This window comes from Corvus kubaryi, unplaced genomic scaffold, assembly GCF_017639235.1.
Source record: "Corvus kubaryi isolate FWS band 111438036 unplaced genomic scaffold, C.kubaryi_AGA036_p1.0 64999, whole genome shotgun sequence".
NCBI classification, from domain to species: domain Eukaryota; kingdom Metazoa; phylum Chordata; class Aves; order Passeriformes; family Corvidae; genus Corvus; species Corvus kubaryi.
Window position 1 is genome coordinate 43220 of NW_024581680.1, and position 26780 is coordinate 69999.

Sequence of the window (26780 nt, forward strand, 5' to 3'; positions counted from 1 at the left end):
TTGAATCATAGTAACACAATTCAAACAAATTTTCTGGAATTAAAATGAGTAGTACTCCATAATACAGTGTACTTTACGGTATGACACATAATATGGCATCTCTTTTCTGGAATATTTTAACAGTTATAATAGATTAAATGGTTCAAAGATTATTGAACATAGCAATCTCCCTCTGTGCCTGTGTGTGCATCCCTTACCTATGTCCACTTTGCTTATGTATTCGCTTTGTGTAAGAAGCTCATGTACTGAATGATAGTATTGAAAGAGTACTGAATAAATAAATATTCATGGCAACTGGGAGAGGTATGTGAGGCCTGGAGGACAGCTAATGCCACTCGTGCCTTCAAGAAGGGCAAAAAGGAGAACTAAAGTCTAGTTGGCCTCACCTCAGTCCCTGGGAAGGTGGTGGAGCAGCTATTCCCGGATACCATTTCCAGGCACGTGAAGAACAAGAAGGTGACTGGGAGTAATCAGCATGCATTCAGCAAGGGAAGAAATGTGTGAACAACCTCATTTCCTTTTGCAATGAAATGATTGGTTTGGTAGGTGAGGGGAGTGCAGTGACTATGGTCTGCCTTTTCTTCAGTAAGGCTTTTGACATTCTCCTGTTGGGAATTTTTTCTTGTTTCCCTTGAGGTGGATTAAACACACATTTGTGCTGAAATATATATTAAAAAATTAATAAACAATGCATTGGACAGTCTTTAAACCATAACCAATTCTATAAGAAGTCTACAAAGATGCTTCATGAAGCAATTCCTTATGTACAATTACACCAGCACCAGTCCTGTGAGCATCAGCATGGAGCACCTCAGCCCAGCCTTTGGTCCATACCTCAGCTCCAGCTCTGCTGCCCAAAAGTAGACCCTAAGCCGGGCATTCCAGGACGGCTACAAGACAAAGCTGTGGCTGTTTCTTATCACCAAGGGAAACTATACTGCCTTACAAGGGCTTGTTCTGCCTCTGGTATTCCTGCTTCCAGCCAGCTTAACCCCTTCTGCAGTTGAGCAATCTCCATGCCAGATTGTTCCTGGGTTACAAATTACTGCTGATGAGCAGTTACAATCTAAATTTCCCCTTCACTCCTGTAAGATCCTCATAGAGAAGCTGTTGAAGTGTGGGCTGTCTGAGCAGAAAGTGAGATGGATTGAAAACATTGAAGAGACAAGCTCAGAGGGTGGTGATCATCACAAAGTCCAGCTGGAGCCCAGAAGGTAGTGGTGTACCCCAGGGGTCAGTACAGGGTCCAGTCCTGTTCATCATCTTCATTAATGATCTGGATAGTGGGGCAAAGAGTACCTTCAGCAAGGTTGCTGATAACACATAAATGGGAGGGATGGCCAATACACCAGAGGGCTGTGCTGCCATCCAGAGAAACCTCGAGAGGCTGGAGAAAATTCCTGCACCTGGGGATGAACAAGCCCATGCAACAGTACTAGCTGAGGGCTAAACAGCTGGAAAACAGATTGGCAGGAAAGAACCTAAGAGTCCTGGTGGACACCAAGTTGAACATGAGGCCACAATGGTCCTTGTGGCAAAGGAGGCTGATGTTACTGTGGGGTGGATAAGGTGTATTGTCAGCAGGTTCAGGGGGATAATCCATCCTCTCCATTCAGCACTGGTGAGGCCTCGCCTGGAGTAGGGTGTCCAGTTTTAGGCTCCCCAGTACAAGAGAGACATGGATATACTGGAAAGAGTCCAGTGAAGTGCCATGAAAATGATGAAGGCAGTGGAGCACCTCTCCTTTGAGGAAAGGCTGAGAGCTGGGTCTGAGTGGAATCTTGTCTGTGCATGTAAATGCCTGAAGGGAGGGTGTAAAGAAGAGGAGTCAAGCTCTCCTCAGTGGTGTCTAGTGATGGGACCAGAGGCAATGGCAGAAACTGAAACACACGAAGTTCCCTCTGAACATCAGGAAACACTATGAAGGTGACCGAGCACTGGCACAGGTTGCCCAGGGAGGTTATGGAGTCCCCGTCCTTTTGAGATACTCAAAAGCCATATGGAAACAGTCCTGGGCAACTGGCTCTAAGTAATCCAGCTTGAGCAGGATCCCTTCCAATCTTAACCATTCTATGACTCTGTATATAATACATATTAATCAGGTAATTTGATAGAAAATTTGTATGGAAATCAGTCCTATTAGAATTTTCATTTTAGTCACAATCTTATTATTTATATGAAATAGATTAAACAGTAATTCATGAAAGTTTAGTGAGCTGCTCATAAGCATTACTGCATGCTCCACTGGGGATCTTATTTGCTGCCAATGATGGGATGTAAATATCATTTTTTGAGAAATAAAATGGTCTCATTTTCCCAGTGTGAGAAGAGGTTAGCTAGCAAATATGAAGACACAACACTGCAGGTCTTGTAAATGCATTTGTTGTACTTGAATAATTAGAACTTGTAATTTCTTTTAACCAGACACAGAAAGTAAATATCACAGACATGGAGGGAACTTGAAGACAAGGAGCACTGAGCTAGGATCTGCTGTCACAGGATCATCTTTGACTACTGTTCTTCCGGCAAGTGTTTTTGTTCTAAAATAGGTGGTGACTCAACTACCTTTTGTCTGTTAAATGTTCTTCTATACAGTTTTTTCTTTAAGTCTTCACTGTCAAAAGCTTGTCTAGTACTGAAGCTCTGTTAATTGCAAGCAAAAAGGAACAGTGAACCACTCAAAAGTGTCTACAGTGTTGGGGCACTGACTTTCTGTGCTCACAAGGTGTGTTGCTGGGATTTTGGGTTCTTTGATGATTTTTTTTTAAAACCCATTGCTTAATATCCTTTCTTTGCCACAATTTAAATTAATGTTGGTTAAGAATACTTGAATAAGGTCATACTGCATCAGGGAAGGCATATGCAAAATAAGCGATCCAGCTGTTGACATGGAAACCAGAGATGATAAAAGACTGACACAGATGAGTTGGTACCTACATGATGAATCACAATTACTTTTAGAGACATCATAAGGGTACTGACTGTCAGCTACAGGTATTCAGACATTCTTAGTGTCTCCTGGTCTCAAAAAGATGCAGGTAGAGAAAAGATTGCTGTAAAACATCCATTCAGAGTCTGGGGTAAGACCAAATTATAGGAGGAAAAGGTGGAAAATGGCCAGCTTTTTTGGTTTTTACTCCAGGAGTAGGGTTGATTAATTACAATTCCAGTTAGTGTAGAGTACTGGGAAGATGATCTCCAGTAAAAATTGTGAGGTACAGAGACACTTCAGACATTTCCAAACCCCAGATACTTATGTCAGTGGGAGCTGTGTGTAGAGGGAAATAATCAGTGTGGTTACTTACTTACCCAAATCTTTAGTTTTCCATATAGCTTCTGAAGATTTTCTGTTGTTGAAGATTTTATGTTGGTCACCATATCTGTTTTCAGTCTTGTTCACACTGATAGAAAGATTTTGAAAAATCCTGTCATACATGAACTCCCTAATTAGCTTGGTCTTTGCATGTTAAGTGTTTTAATTAGTTAATTTTGGGTTACACAATTTTTAATTGAGTGTTAATGTTCACCCATCAGTCCAGGTACAAAAATCAAGTTCTGCTATTAGTGTTTTCACTTGTTCAAAGCAGTTTATCTGCACCAGTTCCAGTTAAAATCCCCCAGTTAAAAGTGTCCCAGTTAAAAATCCCTTTCCAATTTTAAACCACTTGTACACTGTAAGAGTTGTTTTTCTCATGTTCTCTGTATACTTTTACAAATGTTTTAAGATGTGTTGGATGTATTTTAATATTTTTTTTAAGGGTTTCTACTTTGCACCCTAAGTCTCAGAACCAGCTCCAAACCCCAGTTTCTAACAGCCAACAAACAGCCAGTTTTAGACCTTTAGCTGTTGGTCTGTAAGTAAGCTCCACGGCAACCTGAATCTTAATGAGGACATGTTACCACTCTTACTCCAGCTGCTACTACCCCAACCCTGACAACGACGAGCTATTGGTAGACAGAGATGATCTGTCAAAAGGGAAGCACCAATCACTTGGGACCAAAGGGGTGTGCCATGGGCGGTCCGTGGGCGGACTGGGGTGGAGCAAGGGTACTATAAAATAGCGAGTCAGCTTCAGAGCAGGTGCAGACCCCTGCAGATTTCGGCGGTCGCGGTGCTGGGCACCTAAGCCTTACTCCTATTTGGGAGCCTTTAATAATTTTTCTTTGACTTTTGGGTTAGCTAAAAGTCAGCCCAGCAGTGCAAGTTTTCCACCAGAGGTCCAGTGCTGTTTAAGCCCAAAGATCTCTAATCCCTGCGTTCCTGGGCATACCTCTTGAGCCACTAGGATCCCAAATTTTTATGTTTTTCTGATTTTTGTAATTTTTCAATTTTTCTGTTTTAATAAATTATTTTAATATTTCTAAGAGTTGTCTCGTTCCTCACAATCCTTTCATAAATCTCTTTATAATTGTGCTGCTTCCTTTATATGATCTGTATATTAATCATCAATTGTATATTTGTTCCTGTGGTAACTGATTTGATGGTGATTTGGTTTATTTATTTCCTTTAAGGTAATAACTTGATACTGTATATGAAAGTGCTGGCAGTATAGAGATCAATCCCAAATCTGGAATATGGACATATAGAAGTTTGGAACCTGGATTCACAAAGCTGAGATTTGAATCAGAGCCTTTATTGTGCTAAAGTTGTATTTTGACCTTAGCCTGGATCCACATTTGGTTCTGAATTCCTGAGCTGAAGTTCCAGACATGTAGTTTTCATAGTAGCAGCTTTATAGTGAGAAATAATTCTGGCCTAACTAGTTAATTATTACTGTTCTTTTCCCTATACATTCCTTATATGTAATTTTTTGATGTTTTTGCTTAAAGTAGTTTATGAAACCAGCTTAAAGATCACCAGTATAAAATAGAATCCTTAAGTGTGGAAAAGTAATCTCTCAATAACAAACTTCTATTTTGTAGACCACTGTTAAAAAAAGTATGGTACTTTCCAGTGAAAGTAGAAAAGAACTAGCCAAGCAAGCCAAAGTAACCAAAGAGGAGAGAAGAGCTCAGATAGATGGAAGACACAGGTATTTGATATCAAGATTAGCAGATGGGATAGACTTGAGTGAGCAGCAAGTGGAGGAGACTATTATTTCTGATGACAAGGTAAATATTAATTAAATTGTTACTACAAGAAATATTTCCAAAATTTTCAGTGTTTTGAAACTGCCTCACAATTAACTACAAGTGTAATTTTTAATTTTTTTTCTAGTTTCAACTAATAGAACAATTCTTTGCCCCTAGTGGACTTAAAAAGTTGCTCTTCTTTTACCAAGATGTATTGCAGGTATGTTTCTGTTATTGTTTCTGCAAAAGCAAATTTGCATTTTTAAAAAAATAAATCACGTGACTGTTGCAAAATTCAAAAAAATCTTGACTGGTTTTTTTTTTTTTTGCTATGTATGCCAGTGTGCAAAGAGCTTGGATCTCATTGTTTAAATGTTTACATCTTGGCTTACATGGAAATGGGAGGGTGCCTTGTGGCAGGGTTTGATACTGTTCTTGTTTTCATAAAAGAAGACTTAAAAATGGCCAAGTAGAGTAAAAATTCAGACTTCAAAAATGGTGAAGATAACTGAGACAAAGTGTTCATGCTGTTCAGAGTTTAAAATACTAGATTAGCTAGGATAAGTATTACAGGGTTGGGGGAGCTGCCTGTGTAAGAACCAGTTTGTCTTCTTTTGGTTTGAACTGCACCAACTCCACTATGGACAAAGCACTCATTCAGGAGGGTGAGAAATGATGCAATTTCTTTCTAAATTAAGGTGGCCTCATGTTCAGGTCTATCCCATTCTGCAGAAAATAAGCTTGGAAAACTGTGACTAGAAGTAAGGCAGTTGTGGTCCCCAAGATGTATTTTTCTCCCTTTGAGAAGGAGAAGCCTCTGCATAAAGAGCAAAATAATTTGTTCATCTTCCACTGCATGTGTGATATCAGAAGGGGCCAAGTGACCTTGACATTGTCAAACATGACTGTTGTGGGCTTCCAGAACTGCAGAAGTCCTTCATCAGTCCTTTCAAATTATGCCAGTGAGGAGCCGTGGTAGGGAGAGCTAACTCAGCCTGTGGTGGTATTTTGGGCTCGTTGAGGAGAAAAACTGATTGCTTATTCTTGATTGTCAGTTAAATGCAAGAGTGAATTACAGAATTATTACAACTTAGATAAATTAAAAGAACTTTTGAGTATTCACAGAATTCACTGGAATTGCTTAGAGATTTTGCAAAGCACTGAATGATCTCTGCTGTCAAAACAGTTTAATCAGTTTTTCGTTTCACTGGGACTAGGCATGCACATTTCTGGGATAAATGTCTTGTTCTCTCACTTAAATCAAGATGAAACTAAAAATCTTGACATTGTTTTCCTTAACTGACAAGTCAGAAATAAATGCCCAGCCTGGGTTAAATGAAACACTTCATTGCTGTATCTAATTTTGTTTTATTTTGACCCTTTTAATGATAAAATATTTCTATTCTGTTCTGAGAGTTCTGTTTCAGAAGCAGCATAGCATAAAAATGTTTCTGATGGGAAGTATGAATGGCATCTCTGGCATCTTCCACCGCATTCTGATGAGTGAAGAGATCTCATTAATTTGGCTGTTCTGTCAACAGTTTGATTTCAAACACATTGGAGAATTGGGGATTACTCAAGGGCAGTATTAGACGTGCTTGCCCTGTTCTTAGAGACAAAATACTGGCCAGGGCAGACTATGGGCTTGAGTAGTAGACATGTCCTTACCAAGATTTATCAAGGATCCATATCAAAGATATGCTTCCCATATCTCTTTTTTGCCAGCTTAGGTTCATGGTGTTCATTTGAAACTGTGCATAGGGGTCAGTAGATGCTGATTTGGGGTGGAAGTGAGGAGCCACCACTGTGTATCACATATTACAGGTTAGTCCAGCAGGAGCTGAACACTTGACTTTCTAGGAAGAAGGCTCTCCTCACCTTTAAAGAGAAATATACCTGCAAGCATCTCCCACATTATTTTCTGTCACATTTTTCCAAGTTTCAACAGATCATTTTCCCAAATGCATGATACAAACTTAGGGGGAAGCCGGTCTTTATTAGGTTTAAGCTTTTTTGCTGCTTCAAAGAGAAGAGGTTGTAGATACATCTCAGTGGAGAGGGATGAGTGGCAGCAAGGCTTCTTGGAGAGAAAGCTTTTCTGTGATGTATGGTTAAAGAAATGGGCAGAAAGCTAAATTTCACTGCATTGTTGGCAGGATTGAGCTGATGGCATTGCTTGTGAGTCCCATTCACAGTTACAGTATGACTTTGCAGACCAAGCATATGATTCTTTTTGTGAGACACTCAGTTTGTTTTCACAGAGGAAGTTGCACTAGGAAACACTTCAGATTTAATTTCATTCTATTTTCTAAGACTTTTCCCCCTTCTTGTTTGTTTTTTTTTTTTTTTTTTTCTGAATGAATGGGGCTGTGAAACTGTTTACTGGGGACTGTAAGATTCAGGCAAAGCTTATTCTCCAGAGAATGCAAAACTCATGACTTCTATCTGGGAATTACAAACTGAATCAGAATGGACATAGTTGTAATTCACATATTCAAATGGATGAAGTATTTGTATGATACAGTTTTTATTTTATTAACCTCTTACTTATAATTTAATTGCTAGCAAAAGTTGAATGCATCGAGATCAGATGGGTCAACAAACAGTTTGCCTCAGAAGAAGTTATTTATTACCATGGGTTCCACTGAGGTATGGTTGAAACAATTCATTAGATGACATTTAAAAAGTAAAATATTGAAAAGGCATAACAGTTGTGCAGTTTTATACAATTTTTTTAAATTCTTGGACAGATATATAAGTACTTAGTCTCTATTCTCATAATGCAGGATTTCTCAGCATTTCTTGAGCTGAGGTTGGCCTTCATCAGTAAAGGAGTAGGGATCTGACTATCTGAGAGGAGAGTAGGTCAAATAAACCCTTGTTAAAAAGTTGCAGATCCTCACATTTTTTTTAATGACTACATTTAAGTATTTTCCAGGGCTTGTGCACTTCTAGTTTAAAAGTGCATTTCTTCAGTGGCTTTTTATGCCCTTTCACCGAATAATACTGCACATTACTCAAAAAATACCTTTAACATATCCTTTATTCCATTCAAATTCTTATAATAACCTCCTCCCTGTAATATCTAAGCATTATTCAAGAACATATTCAGATTTTTCATTAAGATTTCTGATTAATTTTAGTTTTCTCCATCTCCTTTGGGGGAAATTGGGTCTTCTGTATACAATGGTCTTTGAATAAGACATGGTGATGCTTCGGTTTTCATTTTGGTTGTTATTGTTGTTGCTTTTTGTTGGCCCCAAAGAGCTTATGTTAACATTGTAATGCCAGGAAAGACACAGCAGAAGAATTCTTTCTTGCTTCCAGGGGAAAAGTGAGGTTCATTCCTCTGCCAATTGGACCAACTAGAATGGCTTTTCAGAATTGTTGCGGTTGAATTATTATTAGGTTTTTTGTTAGGTTTAATGGATAAATAGATAAAAATAAGCATCATTCAAGTACAATAATAGGAAATAGCCTAGTTCACATGCTCTCCCCGAACTGCATTTTCTTAGTAGAAGTGCAATACTGAACCGGTCTGTCCAAAAGTGCATTTTTAATGTTCTTATGTCAGACAGGGAAAAAACAGTGTCTGATTTGAGAGGGACAGATTTTCAAATATCCTGCAAACAGTTCACTTTTTGAGTAATTGATTTTCTACAATTTCGTTTTCAGCACACTTTTAGGATAAGTAAATTTTAAAGTAAATTACTTTTACTGTATACACGTATTCTTTTTAACTGTATGCATTTGGTCCTATTTACAGGACTTTACAGGAACTTGTGCATTTTTCCTAAGGACATCAGATGAAGTTATAACTGCATCAAATGTCTCCCAGGTAAGACCAAAATCATGCAGTGTTCGCAGTTTACTTAATATTTTCTCAGACCTTTATTCATACAACTGGAGTCAGAAAAAAAAGTAGGGAATGCTTATATGAAAATGTTTCATTGTATGATTGACAGTTCTTTTTCATAAGAGTAAGCATTTGTATTGAAGTAAAATTCTAATGATTTATAAATTAGCTACTTCATTATTATTAAACCTCAAGGTTTTAATTAATAAAAATCATTATTAATTAGTCATTAAGATATAAATTTTAATGACAATAGGGAATAAAGACATAAATTGGAAGATTTTATTTTAAGTAATGACCCTAAATTATGGAAATGCTGCACTTAAGTTGTATCTTTTAGACTTTTAAAATAAAGATAATTCTTGAAACTAACATAAGGTTTTCCGGCCTCTCATAGTTTATTGTGTATAAGAACAGTACTTTAACAGCCTTCTCTGACTTTCAGAGATACTCATGTTACTAGTTATGGGCTGTATATGTGTCTGCATGTATCTAAATTTCACTCAAATAGTGTAATGCTGCGGAAGTTTACATGCATTGTGTTAATTTTTGTTTCTTTCCAAAGGAGGTGAATTTTGGCATGCTTGATTGTACTAATGGAAATATCCTTCAGGGCCTGGAATTTTTCTTGTCCCAGATCATGATACCAGCACTTAAATCCCAGCAGGTAATCAAACAATCAGTCTTTTTTTCTCAAGAACACGTGGAAGTAAGGCGTGTTGCTGCTGCAGTTCTGTTTGTGCATCAGTTGGACCTAAAACAGAGGATATAAGAAGATACAAGTCTAATATAGGCCTTTATGAGAGTCATGCAATTTGTATACCAATGTTTGAAATTCATGTGTCTACTGTTTATTTTCAAGCAATAGTACCAGCTTTAATTACTATGACAAAGGAGAATAGAACACAGCAACCATACTAAGGTGAAAACGGTGATGACTTGATGAAAACTAGATTAGGCCTGGATTGAAAGAAGTGTCAAGTCCTTCTGGCAGCACAAGGGATCAGTCCATGACTATTCTGGAACATGGACAGCAAACACTGTATTATATCTGGAATATCCAGCTTCTTTGATATTGTGGCATTTATTGTGTGGCACTCACAAAGCATCACAGTTGGTTCAGTTGCCTCTGGAAGCACACATTCAGAGGTGGGAAATACAAAGAAGCTCAGTGTCTGCTGAGAATGATGGTGTTGTGTGCTGTTACCACACACTGTCGTTTTTTCTCCCCAGGAGCAGAAAGGGAGATAAGAGTCTGTTTTCTCTGTTCAGAAGGAGAAAAAAAAAAACAACCTAAAAAAAAAATACAATTGAGTAGAGAAATCAGTGACTGCTGACTTCAGAGTGAAGTCAGAGTGAAGTCAGAGACTTATATTTTTTAGAGCTTCTTGCTTATTTTTCTTGTCTAACAGACTAACTAAATCAATGCACACTTTAAAGTACTGATGGGTATTTTTTAAAGGGCATGTTGATAACTCTTTGTATACTGCCATGAATAAGAAATACTCTTCTAAAGAAAAATACCTTTTGTGTCAAAAAAAAAAAAAGAAGAAAGTGTGATCTTCACTTTTTTTTTTTTTTTTTTTTTGCATAAATCGTAAAATAATCAGAACTGGGGAGCTGTAAAAGAAGGCTTGAAGAACAGCCAGATACAAGAGTTTCTGTATTCAGTGCATAAATTTGTGGGTACTTTGTCATCATCTAGACAGAATATAGAAGATAAAATTCAGCTCACAAAAGTGGATATTGATATTTATGTCAGAAACTTACAGAACCCATCTGACTACATAACTGCGGGTGAGTAATTCCTACACCAAAGCAAACGCAGTGATGCTGTTTATAAAATAAATGTTATGTCATTAGTAAAAATTTACTTTGAAGAATTAATGCATCTTCCCTGAGCTGTATACATTTTTCTGCTAACTCTTGCCAGGTTTCTGATTGTATAATTATAAAACCATCAATCATTTTCCCATATTTAGTTCACAGATCTTAAAGAATTAGGTAGTTGCTTGATATATCATGCAAGCAGTTGTCTGTATCCCTCCTAGTTTACTGGCCAAGTAGTTGCTGAGTGAATCCATATACTAGTGTGTGTGCTATTCACTTTCTTTGATACTGGAAAAATCCTATCCAATGTTATCTGACTCTGGGAACAAAACCAGATGTATTTATAAAAAAAAAAAATATAGAAATACATGTTTTTGTAAGAAAAAGAGTAGTTACGTCTCTTTCAACAATAGCTTTCTACCATTTCGTATGAACTCACTGTATTTCTAACTGTTTCCATTGTAAAGGATATGCAATAGTAACAGAGTAGGTAGATACAAGTATTACGCCTGTGTATCTTGTTTTTAAAATCTTAATCTTTTCCTGCTGGTTGGTGATTCAAATATGCTGAGTTTACATAGTTTCAGATTATGTTAGTTACAGATTCTTGTCTTGTTTGACAAGAACATTTCTCTTCCGTAGTTTAAATTTCTGTATTTATTTCTTGGTGCTTATAAAACTGTCCAATTCTATGATTTTGAAGGCACTAACACAGAGGTCACTGAGAAACTTGAAGAAGTGGTCATGATTTGGACCAAACAGATCAGACAGGTTTTAGTGGAGGGTGAACAAATAAGAAGAGAAGCTGATGATGTTGGTCCATCTGCAGAGCTGGAACACTGGAAGTCAAGAATGTCATCATTTAACAGGTAAAATCCCTGCATTATTTCTCACAGAGTCTTAAAAAAAAGGATTTTTAAAAAATAAGGGTAAACTTTTATTCCAGAGAGAGTATTAAGTATGTTTCTTTCTTCAAAGCCTTTTAGATGAGATCAAGAGTTCAAGAGTAAAGAAAATTATAAGTATTCTTCAGGCAGCAAGATCAAAGACATTAAAGCAATGGAAAGAACTGGTAATTATTACTTTCTAATTAAAATTTTAAATTATTATGGTACTCAATTTGTCATAGATACAGAACTGAACACAGTGCTAAAAATAAAAGTAGCTTTGAGTGTTTATTGTGGTTCTGCACTATGGTTTATTATCCATTTGTTGGAACATACAGCATCAATGATTCCGAAATTAAATAGATAACTTGAAAAGAAGTCAGTGCTTTTGTAATGTGTCTTTCATTAACATAATAGATAGCATGGTTGTGCGAAAGTAAAGCAGTTTTACAACATTTTTCTGTCTCTCACAAGCTGAACTCTGTGCAGGCCAACTGTAGAAGTCTGAAAGTCCATCATAATGCTTTCAGAATTGTTGAGAGCTGACTTTTAGTGGCATAACTGCTACTTCATGTAAGTGGATATCTGTAATGGAAACTTATCAGGCAAAATTGTAGGCAAGACAGAAAATAAGCTGTAGACCATTTACAGTAATTGAGACCCCCACCCAGCCCCACCCCCCAGAATGTAGGTCTTCTATTGCTTAAGAAAGTATTCTACTGTTTTAAGAATAGACCAGGAAAAGTTTTTGATTTTGTGATTACCATATTTGCAGACTTTTATGATAGATGGAATTTGGATAAAAGTGTCTGGACAGAGCCAGTACAAGCCAAAGGTGATGAGCTAGTTTTCTTTCTTCCTAAAAACTAGCCCCCTAAGTACTGGATAGTTCCACCTGACATGAACATAAGGATATACAGGCATTAGTTGCGAACTCATTGTTTAGTAAGCACCCTGGTACATTTCAGGGATCTTGTCTAAGTTTAGTAGAGTGGGTCCTGTGCTGAAACCATTCTAAAATCTAAGTTGGATCCATGAGGAGGAAAAAACTTTGTGGGTCTAAGTAAGGTTTTGCTTTAAACCGCATCCAAAATGTTGCTGACCACCAGGAAGATCTTACCTATTTTTGCATGTAAAAGCAGTTATTTCCTATGTGAAAAATAAATAGCATATTTGAAAGCATTTCTGTGGGAAAATGTTTGCAAGATGGAATCATAGTCTTGTGTGCTATAAAAGAGAAAGAACTTGTTCAGAAAATTTTCACACTAATAATTCTATTCCTTTCTTTTTTTCTCATCCCTTCAGGATGGTAGTATAACAATTGCTGCCAATGAAGCTAAGGACAACGTGAGATATTTATATACATTGGATAAATTTTTCAGTCCACTTGCAAATGCTTCACCTGTAAGTCTTGTAAAGGCAGTTAATGTGAAATTCAGAAAAGGAACAAAGGACTTTTGTTGCTATAAAACAGCTATTTTTCCTTTTAATATATAACTCTTATACTTAATTATTACTGGACAACTCCTTAGGCATTAGTGAATTGAGCTTACTGATTTTAAACTAGCCAGCGATAATAATACCTTTTTTTTTGGTGTAAGAAGTAGTTATCATTCCAGAAGATAATTAAAGGGTATGAAAAAACTAAGCATCAGATTGTGCTTTTCTAACCCAGTAATGAGCTGAGTTGCCTTTGTGAGCTTGAGTCTTACATATGGTGCCTCTGTCTGCATGCTTTAGTTAGGAGTTACTTGTGATTGTTTCATTGCAAAAGTCATAAAATGATCTTAAACCTTTGGTTGAGCTAAAATTGGTCAGCTTCCACTTATTTTACAGGTTAAAGCTGTTTCTCTTGTAGGTAGCACTGTTATCCTGGTTCATAAAATTTATTTTCATAACCATATGGGTCTCAGAGTTCATTTTTTTAAGTGAGAACATGAATTTTCGTTATACTGACACTAGACAAAATTGTCTAAGCTTGCATAGTTCAGAACATTTACACATAATCCAGCTGGTAGCAATTTTTCTAAATAATATTTTCAAAGCTTTATCTCTTTTGCATCCATTGTGTTATTTTACACTGCTCTTCTGCAAATATTCACTGTTCCATCATATTGGACTTGACCTTTAGATACCATACTTTTTTTATCCTTTTCTAGACCAGTCACTGTCTCTTGTTCTGGGTTCTCAGTGTATTTCTGTGAAATATTTCCTTGGGACAGAAAACTCTGTAGTTCAGTATCCAGTAAGAGTGAGATTATTGTTGCCTTGCCTCCTGCTGGATTTCTCTTCTGTACAGACCTTGGCAAAACAAGCAAAGGCCAACTTTCTCCTTGTCCTTTCTACAGCAGACCCACTCTTCTGTAGCAGGGTATCACGTCTTTTCCTCAGGTATTATGTTCCTCTGCACCTTCACGTACTGGAGGCCATGGCCAAGCAGAGTACAGCCTCTGGTTTTCCTGTGGAAAATCCTGCTGTGTAAAAGACCTATTCATTTATTCATTACCCTTTTCCCACATTTTTGTCTTGGTCATAGTGTGATGGGTCTCCGCAAGTGAATTGGATGGTCCATTTTGTAATGATCTGTCTACAAGAACACAAAAAGATGATTGTCCACTGATAAACATATTCCCAGAGCTGTCACATTTTCCACTGTGTTGAATTTCAGGAAATTCAGATTGCTGACTTCCCCATTCTTTTGCTGTTATAGGTAACAGTGATGGAGCACATTCCCAGTCTAATGAACACTGTCTGTATGATCTACTGTACATCACCGTACTACAACACGTCAGAGCACATGACATCCCTGTTTCTTAAAATCACCAATCAAATGATTAACACATGCAAAACCTATCTATGTGAAGGTGTTTCAAAAATCTGGGACCTGGACAGGTGATAGAACTTTAGTAATTTCAACTGCTGTTGTTGACACTAGAAGTAAAACTGTAGATTAGTCATCAAGATTATTAATAGGTAAATTTACGTAGCCCTTTGTCCTCCTATTAGGCAGTGATTCCTATGTTAATTTTAAGCTGGTGACTACTATTTCTTTGTAGAATTAAGTACTCTGCAAAAACAAATTTACTGTGTGAGAAAACCTGTTATTGGAAACCATGTAATATATACTAGTATGCAACACTTGATATATTGTCCCCATGGATTTTTTAGACCAAAACACATTCAAGAAATTTGAACCGGGAGCTTAAATTCTTCATAAAAAAGCTCCAAGGACAGACTGGCAAAGTTCCATCCAAGATTTATATTTTGCTTTTACTGGACATGAAAGTCAGTTTGAGGAAGGGAACAATATCCCAATTTTTGTGACCAAAATCACAATTCAGTTGTATTTGGGACATTTCAGGGAAGGGATGAGTTAGCTGCTCTACAGCTGCTTGTCTGAGTGCTATACACAGCATAAATGGGAGCACAGAAGTGTTTGTATGAAACTTATCCATTGGGTGGCGAATTCTGATGTCACTGGCAGAAAAGTGTATCTGAAGGGTGACAAGTGCAGATAACATAGGCAGAACAGAACACATAAGAGTGGGTCAATTATTTTCATGCAAAAAAGAAGGGGGAAATCACAGAGAGAAGTTAAGATGAACATGACATCTGAAGCTGTCAGCTAGAAAATTAATAGTTGGAATAGTCTCTTGGAATAGTCTAACTCTGGAGTAAGATTATGGGTATTGACATGAAAAGGTGTTACAAGCCTCATCAAAGCAGATAGTCAGGATGTCTCTGCTTAAATTCCAGCCAAGTCAAAGGTGACTCTGAGGTAACAGGCTAGGAGACAAAAGTAAATCTAACCATTTTGACTTCCCCTGTATTTTGGTGTAGATAAAGGGAATTTTTCAGAAATTACCTGTAATCAATTAAGTACTGATTATGTTTATTCTAAAGAATTAATGTAAATAAAAGTAGAGTACTTTTTTTGTTTATTCTAGCAAACTTTATTTCTGAGACATTCTTCTCATTTCCTTAATTGCTCTTGCTATCCCTGCGAAAGTTTTTCTCTGTCCCAGTTAATGGTTTCAGCCTATAAATTTGACTACAATTTTAATTCCCAATGATCTTTTGGAAGATGAAAGACAAAGCCAAAGTGGAGCAACAGCCCTGGGCAAATGGCTTATGGCTCGTTTCCATGCCTCATCTATATATCTCGTGTGGTACCTCAGGGTTAATGAACAGCTGTGTATAAGATGTAACTGTATTTGGCCTTAGGAACTAAGTTCTTCTTGGTGTATCTTCTTTTAAAAAAAAGACTCCTCATGCTTATTTTAGTGTGGAAAAATATTTCTCTAATCCTGTCTGCTTAGAAAAAAGAAGGAAACAAAGGAAAACCTATCAGCAATACTTGATACAGAAGACGAGAAATGGCCAAACTGCAAGCATTCAGTAGCCAGCATTAACCCAGCATAGACCCTTTGTGGTGTATGCCATGGAAGTTTTGGATTGATGACAATGAACCCTAAGATAAAAATATCCAATCTAGATAACAGGTTTAAGTAAAAAACTTCTGATGTAAACATCATAATTTGAATGTTTTTCATATAATATATAATTTTGTGTTCTTATTTTGTAAAGTTGCATGTTTGACTGAAATATTTCATTTGTATTTATGCTCTTTTGAAGACCTTAGGATGATTCTCTGTCTTCTGTATTTTCTCCTTTAGGGAAGAATTGCTGAAGAGGATACAACAATGCATTTCCCTCAAAGAAAAGTACCAAACGTCCTTTCAGAAAATTAGGGAGGAGCTAAAGGAAAATCCAAGTGACAGGCAATTTGATATCAGGTCTATAATTCACTCCAGTATTGAATCATATTGATGTGTACAATTTATAAATGAGATGTAATTATATCTGCTGGCTAACAGAAAAGCTATATATTCAATTAAAATGAAGTACTTATTATAATCAGAACGTGATCTTGCAGAGTGTGTTTTTTTATTTTTATTCAGGAATAAACCAGGTTTTTGCCAGTCACTTGTTGATTCAGTAGAAGTCCAAGGGAACTTCAGGGGAATTTATGAATTTATTAATTGAATACAAATGTATGTGTATGGTATGAAATCCTAACAAATTTGAATCATGAATGTAAGTGAAAACACTCTCAGGGAATTCAGTCAGCTTTGAGCTGGGTTCTCGATCACAATGCCAAGGAGTGTTTTACCTGTACTGGCACTTAAATCATGGGGTGTTTCTCAGTATTGTGCATTCACATTTTCTTCTGCAAATGTCTTACTTAAAAGAGTTACTCCTGTGAAATGTGGTAAAGAGTTTTTAATGACATCTGTAAGGATTAAGCATTTTCTGGTTTATATACATGAATTGAAGGGGTTTTTTTGTTGATATGTAATCATTACAGTATGATTTTTTTGTGGTGTGAAACTTGATAGCAGCTCTGGTAGGATATATGTGGGTTAAATAAATCTGTTGCAAAGAGATTTTCATAAAAAATCCCTCTGTTGTTTTTTTTATTGTTAGTGAAAACTATATATTTGGAAAATTTGAAACCTTCTGTAAACGTTTGGAGAAAATTTCAGACATGAGCAATACTATGGAAAGCCTTTTAGGGCTCCAGCGTGTAAAAATAGAAGGCATTGAAGAGATCACTGCTCAATACCAGAGCATTGCTACAAACATGAAATCCAAACAGTATGATGTTCTGGACCACAGGAAAAAAGAGGTACTTATATTCAGCACTTGTGTGACAATTATTCTGTTAATTCTGTACTTTTCACCACAGTTTTGCAAAGAATGTTGGATATTATAACAATGCATATATTATTTTTCAGTAACTGTAATACCAATACTCTCATACCTTTTAATACAAATTGAAAGTGTTAGGGTAAATTTGCTTTTTACTTCAAATGTTTTTGTTAACTTTTTGTGAACTAGGTTTTGTGTGATAGGTAAAGCTACAAACAATTTTTTCTAAACTTGATTGTTTTGAGATGGATGTACTTTGAACTGCAGAAAGAAAACTAATTTAGGTATATTAACACACTAAATACAGTTTCTCTAATAATAAGTTATACTCAGTATTATTAAAAAATAATAGTGATGGCAGTATTCTAGAAAAGTTAGTAAAGGCTCATTTTAGGAGGAGAAGAGAATGATATCACTCCAAGTGCTGAACAGAATGATAAAAGCTAAAGTGGCTTTTCAAATGCTCCAGTCTCATGTTTTAATACATGCTGCACAGGCTGGAATTGAGCTGCTTTGTTTGAGCTATAGCCTGCTTGTTTTGCAGAGTTAATGGTCTCACAATAGAAGTTCTAGAAGTGTTGACTTACTCTCCTGCCTTCCTGTACTAAAGCTTGCCACTGTCATTAACTTTCCTTTAAACGTTTAACCTGGAATACTTGTGGCTTTCTTCTGACTGTTTGATGGCTTATGTTTCTCTAATACTTGCTGCGTGGCTCTTTTGTGAAAGAGGGCATTTACTGTTCACTGGAATTTGGAGGGGCTAAAAAATGGCATGGCTTGTCTACACCTGCGTGTTTGGAGCAATATCTATTATGGACTGTCTTCCCAAGCTTGTGCAGTGCTCTCTTTGAGAGAAGCTTACTCTTTTTGTTAGAACACCATTATTTGGGACTCCTAAGAAAAATTTCTACAGATAAATACCCAAATTACTTGTAAGAGCTGCCAGATTTGGTAATAACTTCCCTTAGTGTGTAAGGTGCTCTAGAGAGCCTGCCAGTTTGCTCACCTTTGATGGTTTCATACCTGGACAGTAAGCTGAGCACTCTCCTGTGGCAGGGCTGCAAGTCGCTGATGAGCGTGCTCTGTTCTCTCTGATGAGGTTATGAGTTTTCCTCAGCCTGTCTGTATTCCTCCATGCTCCTTTGTGTCCATGAAGATGAGGTTTTAATTATTTAACCTAACACAGTTTTGTTTGCTTTGCTTAGAGCCTTTGTTGCTGGTGTTGTTCCTGTTGTTTTTTAGTGCAGTGCTGAACACATGCACCGGGTAGATAGATTCCCAAAAAGCTTCAGAGAAAGGGTTTTTTTATAAAATGAAAGTGGCACTACAGATGATTTTTTTTTCTTTTGCTCTTATTCTAGTTTGAAAAAGATTACCTTGAATTTAAGAACCAAATTGCAGCACTGTATGAATCTATACGGGAATTTGTGGATTCCTGGTTTGAGAAGGCCGTAACTGTAAGTTATGTTACAAATGCAACCCCCTGCTTCTCGTGCTCGGACGGGCTGAGTACCCATAGCTCCTACTAAACTCCTTCATTACTGCCAGTGTTCTGTGCTGTGCTGGTGGCTGCCTGAGATAATGTTGGAGGACATCAAGCCTATTACAAATGTTCTAAAAGTTGCTTGCTGTAAAGGAATGTTCATTCTTACTTGGTGCCAAGTGTATGTTCCATCTTTCCATACCAATTTTATAGCTCTATATTTTGAAGTTTATTTTCTTTCTTCATCCTGGTGTTTTCTGTTGCTTTTCTAAGTTATTCCTGTTTGACCGGCAGGAGTAATGAAATAATGTCTGCCATCTGTTTCCTTGATGTCAATACTGTTCATTGGCTCAGGCCCTGATCATGATATGAGATGTTAATGAAGTGTGAGTAAAGATGTAGGTGTTCTACCACAACTGTTTGCTGAAAAAAAGGAGTGAGGATTTGAGAGTCAGAAAAAACCCAAACTGTAGTGGTAACAGTTTCTTGGTTTATACAAGGGTATGTATCTCCTGTGTGAGAAAAAATATAGAAATAAAATACACAAACTTGTCTGGATTTTTCTGTATTTCTTAGAAAACAACTTACAAATTTACATGGCATATTCTAAATTAATAAAATGCTGTATGGACAATGCCCTTCTGAACTGTTATCTTCTGCAATAAATGCTCTATCTTCCTTTTTAGACTGAACAGATGCTGGGATTTCTGATGAAGCTTGAACAAATAGGAGAAAATAATATTGATCTTAATGAAAAGTATATCATTGTTCTTCAGCAGTACAGCCAAGACTTGGAGTTTATTCAAAACCTCTATCAGAAGGAAAAGGAAAATCCACCTATACCACGTAATATACCACCAGTAAGAATGAAGTAATGGAGAGAGAAAAATTACTTTACTTCTTGACTGTTTTTAAGTTAATGAAAATATAACCTCATATCTTCTGTGTTTTAGGTAACAGGGAAGATTATGTGGGCTCAGCAGTTATTCAGGAAAATTGACCGTCCAATGACATTTCTTAAAAAGAAAACCACACTTCTGAAGGTTGGAAATTAGCAGAGTAGGATTTGTGCTAAGCTTTCAAGGATGTTATTAACAGATGCGTGATTTACTTTTATACTTCTACACTCACTTTTCTTTCTCACTGGGCCATTAGTGCCTTGTATAGGTCATAGTATAGACTTTGTTCTATGGGCAAGATTGGGAGGAAAAATCAGGAAAAAGAGTTATGTTGGTTAGAGTGGTTGAATACTACTTAATAATTGAATTCCTAAATATATTGCTGTGTTTCTGTGTCTTACCTCATTTCTAAGACAGCATAATTTAGAGCTTTCTATTTTTGAGAGCAAAAGCCTAATGGAGGGCCCTTCTACTGTGTTAGACTCATTGAATTGTTTAAGTGGTGCTTTTACTTTTTTCCCCCCTAAATTGCAGACACTGGAAATGAAAAAAGTTGTCAAGAACTACAATAAGATGGCTGCAGTTCTTTTGGAATTTGAGCTTGTTTATCATAGGGCCTGGTGCAGGTTTGCTGACCAGGCTAGGAATGCTCTGTGTGCTCCCTTACTTGTCAGGCACCCAGAAACCGAGGTAAATATGATTTATTTTTTGTATTACTGTTATATGATGTAGTATTACACACGTTACTTTGGTCATATCACTGATAGACAAGAAAAAATCAAAATAACCTTAATAGAGTTAAAAAATGAGCTATTTGAGTTGGAATTTTTTTTCCTTTTTGTGTATATTTATGATACATCTCAATGTCTCTTTCTTATAAGGTTTCTGTCTTATTCAGGGTGTAAAAGAGGCAGTGTCCAGCAAATACATATCTACTACTGACTTATCTACATTCTCTAGATATTTTTTCCTTGTTTGTTTTCTATGTTAACCAAAATTTTAGTTGAGGAAGGAACTTTTTGTTAGATCATGGTCTTTTCTGCAGTGATCAGTATCACTGTGTTGAATATATTGCAATAATTCATTAATTTGCTTTCAAAACTGCTGAGGCAGAAAGTCTTACTTCACAGATTTTTTTTTTCTGCTGTAGTGCAGAGAAATTATGGTTAAAATGTGGCATTTTTTGTACTAATGATTCCGTAATAGACAACTAGAACATAGTTTTCAAATTTATGTAGCATCTTAATAACATTTAGTGCCCCCAAAAGTGTAGAGATTATCCTTCACAATATTTCTCCCTAGTTACTGATGGAGAAACTGAGATGAAAAGGCAAATTAGCTTCCAGAGAATGCAACTGCAGAACAAGAATTAACAAGAATTAAACTTGGGATGTCATGGGAGCCAAGTGCTTAGGGCATAGGGAAGGAGTCACAAGAAATTGAAATCAGTGTAAGATATTGGCTCATTAATACTTTGGGAAGCCCATATACTTGTAGGGGAGGTTGGAGAAGAAACATGGGTATCTCTTACAAATTCTCTCCAGTCATCTTCATCTCTTTTTATGATCCAGTTATAGCACACTACATTTAACTACCAAACTAGTGTCTTATTTTCCATTTCTTTTTTTCACTCTACATGAAGGAATTATTTGTAAACTTAGACCCAATGGTCCTGGAAGTACTTTATGAGACAAAATACCTGAGAAAAATGCATTTTGAAGTTCCGAATGTTGTCCTTGTCTTGTGTGCAGCTGAAGAACAGATCAAAAGACATCAAAGGGAGTGAGTGAACACTTTCTGGATTTGTTTCTCATCTGCAAATGGGAATCCCTACCTTTGAGTCTGTTGCATATATTGCTTTTGATTTATTATAATTTTTCTCTTTGATGGAGTTTAATTGAATTTTAGTTGCTTTCCTCTGTATTTGCATATTAACATGCAGTTGTTCCTATTTACACACATATCTCATTGCTTGGAAACGCCTAGATGTTTTTGTTTTGTTACTTCAACAGCTGCTGTAAAGTGGAGCTCTTAGGTGCTGCTATTATTAGTACCAGAGTGCATCTGTGCACTCTAATATAGCAATTACACTGCAAAACATTACACCTAACATAAGATTTTTCCTCTTAGAAAAATAAGCTGGAATTTACCACTTGATTGCAGCACTGTCCAAACACGTGTATAGGTAATACGTCACTTAAGTTATAACTTGGTCTCTCATGTTGAATACCTAAAATCACTTTTGTTGATTTAAAATAATTTCTTTCTGTTTCTTGTAACAGTCCAAATCTCTGCTGCAAGAGTTCTTTTATTCTCAGGGATGCTGATGGTTAATTCTAGAACTCTCTAAACAGGGATGTTCAGTCTTAAAAAAGCAATGTTTTGTGAGGAGTGTTCTTTAGTTCTTAATTAGAATTGGACAAAAAGGGATGAAATTTAAAGAATTTCATAAGTACTTCAGTCTCTCCTCCCTTTTTCTGTTAAAGTTAGTTTTCACAGTTTCACTCTTACAATGCAACGTTTTTCATTGATTTTCTGTGGAGTGTTTAAGGGCAATTAACCATAAATTTTTAATGTGCAAGACAAACTTCTGTGTGTTACAGACCTCCAAAAAGCAACAGCCCCAGATTTTGCCATCCAACAGGGAAAAAAAGTACAGATAATGTTTGCAATAAAAAAGAAATCCAAACCTATTATGTATCTGACCTTTGAATTATCTTTGCTTCTAATTCTTGTTTACGCAGTTTCTTTGAGTAGCTCTATTTTCATGGAGCTATACTGGTAAGCCTTGATTCAGACTTTGGGCTCTTTTTCTTTGGGATTCGGGGTTCTGAGTGGTTTGTACGTGATTTTTCTTAGAAGAAGTGTCATTTCATGCTATGTCATGTGAGATGGGAAGAAGGACACAAAAATGCCATGTTTTCAATTTCCTGTTTCTATATTTTTTTAAAATTGTAGTTAATTTTTCTTGGGAGAAAAATTCTCTAAATTGATCACAGTCACTTTGCTGGAGGTACTTATTTCTTCAGTCTGGTTCTCCTGTTGGTAAGGACAAAGAGGCCTGGTTGGCGTTAGGAAGAGCTGGGAAAGGTTCATGTTTTTAAGAAGAGATCAGAACTTGCAAATCTTACTAACAGAAAATGTGTCCAAAATTCTGTGTGTTTCAAATATCTGAATGAAGCACATTATAAGCATGATTGCATGTTTCAGACTCCAGAACCTGCTGATCAGTTATAAGGAACATCTGAATAGGATCCCTGATGTGCTGAAACCACTGATGAAGCCATTCATAGGACAAATTGAGGATGCCCTTACTCCGGGCCTGATGCAGCTGTCATGGACTTCTCTGAACATTTATAAATGTAGGTAGTAGGAGAAGAAGTGGTGAGCTGTTCATACTCTTAGATGCCTGCATTCATTTTTATTTCTCTGTGAAAAATGTGTTTGTGTGAGGCAGCTGATGTGGGGTCTGTAGCTCAGACCCAGGAAACCGTAACCAGTCTGGAGAGATGGTCCTGCGAAGAACCGTCTTCCCGGAGCCCATGTAGTTTTCTCTCAGGCACCGGAGTGCCTTTGCAGAGAGGCTGTCAGCTCTTTGGTGATATTCAGCTCATGATTTCAGCTCTTTGCTCTTCGAGGCAATCTCCAGGCCTGACCAGGAGGAGAGAGATGAAGGGACCCATATAGCAGTTCTGCATGGGGCAGCTTTATTAGTCCGCACCCCGCGAAGGGGAGGCCAGGGATGAGCACTCTAGTCTCACAGGGACAGAGGGCTAGGTCTTATAGGGGTACAGGGGTCGGTGTGAGAGGGTAAAAGCCAACGGGTTACAAAGGATCTGCATAGGTTCTCCAAGAGGATCATGGGTCTGTGTCCTCTCTCACCGTAACTGAAAGGTGGCTGCCTTTTCCAGGGGGATTCTGCTGGGAGGTTGTGCAATCTCCCTATCTCAGCAGGCCTCCCTCCAGGGCAGAGGCTGGGCATACCCCACTTTTGTGGACTGACCTCTTCACTTTAGGTGGATAATTTTAGCCCAACTGCTACAAGAATGTGTGACAAGAGAACAGCCATGGGTGTTTTGATAATATCTTTTCTATAAAAAAATCTTCTTAACTTATGCTGAACATCCTAGAAGTGACATGTCTGAAATCAAGGTTGGAGGTTTTTGCCCAAATCCTGATTTTTTTCCAAGAAAACATTTTTTTTATTAGGCACTGAGATTTTCCACCCAACCAGTAAGACACAACCTTAACCCTATCAAATACAGCATAAAATTGATTAACTGTTGTTAAAGTGTTGTTGAAATGGGCATATATAAAACCATCACCAAGACTTTTAATGTTGCAGTTTCATGGGAAAACAATAACTCATGCTTGTAAATTAGTTTTCAGTTGAGGTTGATTGCTGTTAGGCTTTCCCTTTTCTTCTTCCAAAGGAAAAGCAGCAATATAAACAAGAACAGGTACAGTCTAAATCTGAAAGTGAAATGTGGCACAGGTTTGTGCAGCTGTTCATTTATGACTCTGCCATGTGGCAATGGTTCACGGGGTTCTGACCAGTGCTTAAGGCAGGGCTGGTCACCTTTCAGCTTTACTTGACCTTTGCCTGACCAGAGCACAAGAACCAAATATCTGTGCCTTAGATATCGTAGTGATTTCTTTCTACATACAGTCGAAACATATATGTAATACCTTATGGTAATAAAAGTGACAGAGGACATCAGGTGATGTATTTTATATTTTGCAATGGAAATACGAAAGGGAAAGAATTTTTCCAGTCTATTCAGAAACAGTCAATTTTACCTTTCATTTAATAAACACATTTGTTAAAGCAGTCAGTTTATCTCTTTCCAAATTAGGTCATACATATGAAAGAAGAAATCTAATGGTTTAACAAGGTTGTAGTCTTGACTGGGGGAATTTTAGCCGTTTAATTTGTAAGTTAATTAAAATTACAAAAGTACTGTGTTTTGGTGCGTGTGTATGTAGGAGGACCAAAATAATTTTTGGGCACTTGTGTCCTCTCTGTTTTCTGTTCTATTTTGTTGATCCTTTTCATTACAATGTTGTTACCAAAAAGAAGAGATATTTTAAGTATATTGTTCTATTTATTATAAAACAGTTTAAGTTAAAGATTCAAAAGTACAGCAAGTCCATCATGTTTCAGGCTTTCATTTCGTATTTCATTGCCATTAAATCCTGATTTTATTGTAATACCTGGGAGGAGGCAGAGGTGAGTGGGAGGAAGGGGAGATGAGACTGAAGAGGTCTGTGTTTTGCATTGACTTGTTTTTATTTTGTTATCCTTGTTTAGTTATTCAGAATATTTACAGAACCCTGAGGGAGTTGGACTATGCAGTCAAAGCAGCATCTGATACCCTGGAATGCAGAATTGAAAGAATTTTGAAGGACATGTCAAACACTGCTCTGATAATTTTGCCAGAAGACAAACCTATAGATGTGACTTCATTCTTGGAACAAATAGAAAATCTTGCTATCTCTGCTGGTTCCAAACTGTCTCAGTAGGTTTCTTAATTGCACAGACTTGAAGGCCATTTTTGGGAAGGTTTCTTTACTTACTACTTTTGTATGCATAGAGATTTTACTTTTAAAATGTTATTGTAACAGAGTAGTAGTCTAGAGCAAAGTGATAGTCTTAGGATGCTGGGGAGAAGCGACAAAGTATCTTGAACACAGCAGCTGTGAAATAGCACAGTATTTAGCATTTAGCATTTAGCATTTATTTAGCATTTCTTAAATTTTTTCGTATACTATTCTGACAAGTAGCAAGAAAAATGGAGATGGATAGGACTTGAAATCTCATCCACATGTTAATTGCTTGTTTCTTAATACTTCTTTTGCTTTTATTTTACTTTCTGATTTCACAGATTATCTTACTGCCTCGTCATGATAAACCTGTTTTATTAGCTATAGCTGGAAAAAAAGCTTTTTTAAAAAAATTAATATGAAGTCCAGTTGACTCAGCTATAATAGGATCTGACAAATGGGTTTCTTGTTAGTCAGCATGTTTTAATATCTTAAAATCTTTGTATGCCCAATCAATGGGAACAAACTGAAAAACATTGAAAGGGCATTTCCCTGCACATAAGTGCAGTGGGACTGGGGGTGTGTGCCTGGGAAATGACAAAGGGTATTCCTTATCTTTGATTCCCCATGGGTGACTGTAAGGTTGTTTTTGTAGGCAGAGCCAACAGGTGGAATGCTCTGTGTATGAACTTATGGGTATTCTTGAGCACAGTCTGAAAGCAGATGCTGGAAGAACTCTGGAGGTAAGACCTCTACAATGTAAAAAGTAGCCTTTTACAACCTAGTCAGATACTTGATATTTAATTTATATGCTGGATAATATGATTGTTTTCCTCAGAATTTTCCTTTCACTCTTCAGGATTCCTTCGCCTGTACACATCTTGACATGAAGCAGAAAACACGCTGCCAAGAATGTCTGTCCTGTAGCTACTATAACCTGATGGGACAGCTTTGTCAGAAGAATACTGACTCTTTGATCAGATGTGAGTTTGTCTTTTTCAGATATGGTTAATTTTTTTAATAAAATGTAAAGATTTTTTTCCCCCTCAAGCTTATTGTGGTAAAAAATAATCCTCACTTGAATATTACATTTATTTAGGCACGAAGATTTCTTTAGAGTCTTTAAGACATCGATTGCATGTTATTGACTCCAGATATCAGACAACTAAGTTTGTAGAGGCACACAGGGTTCCTTTGTTCAAAGCTGAAGTTCAACTGGCTATTCCAAATATTGTTTTGAGACCAAGTCTTGAAGATATTCAGGTAACAAAATGATTGCACATATCAGTCATTTATGATAGAATGTTTATAAATGCATTGTTTTAAAACAATATATGCAAGTTTAGTTCTGGTATAAGAACTAAAAGGAAGGGGAAGAAAAGGTAAAAAGTCACTTGAGTTCATGATGCCACTGGATGCTAAGGACATGAAGCCATGGATCAGGTTTGTTATGCAGGAACTGCATAAGAAAGAACTGTTTTTCTCAAATCTCAGTA

At 36.8% G+C, this 26780-nt stretch overlaps 1 protein-coding gene across 1 annotated transcript in view; it reads left to right on the forward strand.

The window, feature by feature from the left end:
- Positions 1–4100: 4100 nt before the first annotated feature.
- The window catches only part of LOC121672836 (dynein heavy chain 5, axonemal-like), a 146322-nt gene continuing 123642 nt past the window's right edge, over positions 4101–26780 (forward strand). Inside the window, exons 1-22 of the mRNA XM_042045738.1 lie at positions 4101–5112; positions 5219–5293; positions 7639–7722; positions 8840–8911; positions 9495–9596; positions 10540–10726; positions 11463–11628; positions 11738–11831; positions 12952–13050; positions 14357–14538; positions 16323–16442; positions 17134–17335; positions 18720–18815; positions 19528–19701; positions 19795–19884; positions 20275–20430; positions 21383–21522; positions 22951–23102; positions 25052–25259; positions 25940–26027; positions 26144–26267; positions 26384–26547. Of these exons, the coding sequence (XP_041901672.1) occupies positions 4942–5112; positions 5219–5293; positions 7639–7722; positions 8840–8911; positions 9495–9596; positions 10540–10726; positions 11463–11628; positions 11738–11831; positions 12952–13050; positions 14357–14538; positions 16323–16442; positions 17134–17335; positions 18720–18815; positions 19528–19701; positions 19795–19884; positions 20275–20430; positions 21383–21522; positions 22951–23102; positions 25052–25259; positions 25940–26027; positions 26144–26267; positions 26384–26547 (2946 nt within the window). The 5' untranslated portion in view covers positions 4101–4941. The remainder of the gene's footprint in view (positions 5113–5218; positions 5294–7638; positions 7723–8839; positions 8912–9494; positions 9597–10539; positions 10727–11462; positions 11629–11737; positions 11832–12951; positions 13051–14356; positions 14539–16322; positions 16443–17133; positions 17336–18719; positions 18816–19527; positions 19702–19794; positions 19885–20274; positions 20431–21382; positions 21523–22950; positions 23103–25051; positions 25260–25939; positions 26028–26143; positions 26268–26383; positions 26548–26780) is intronic.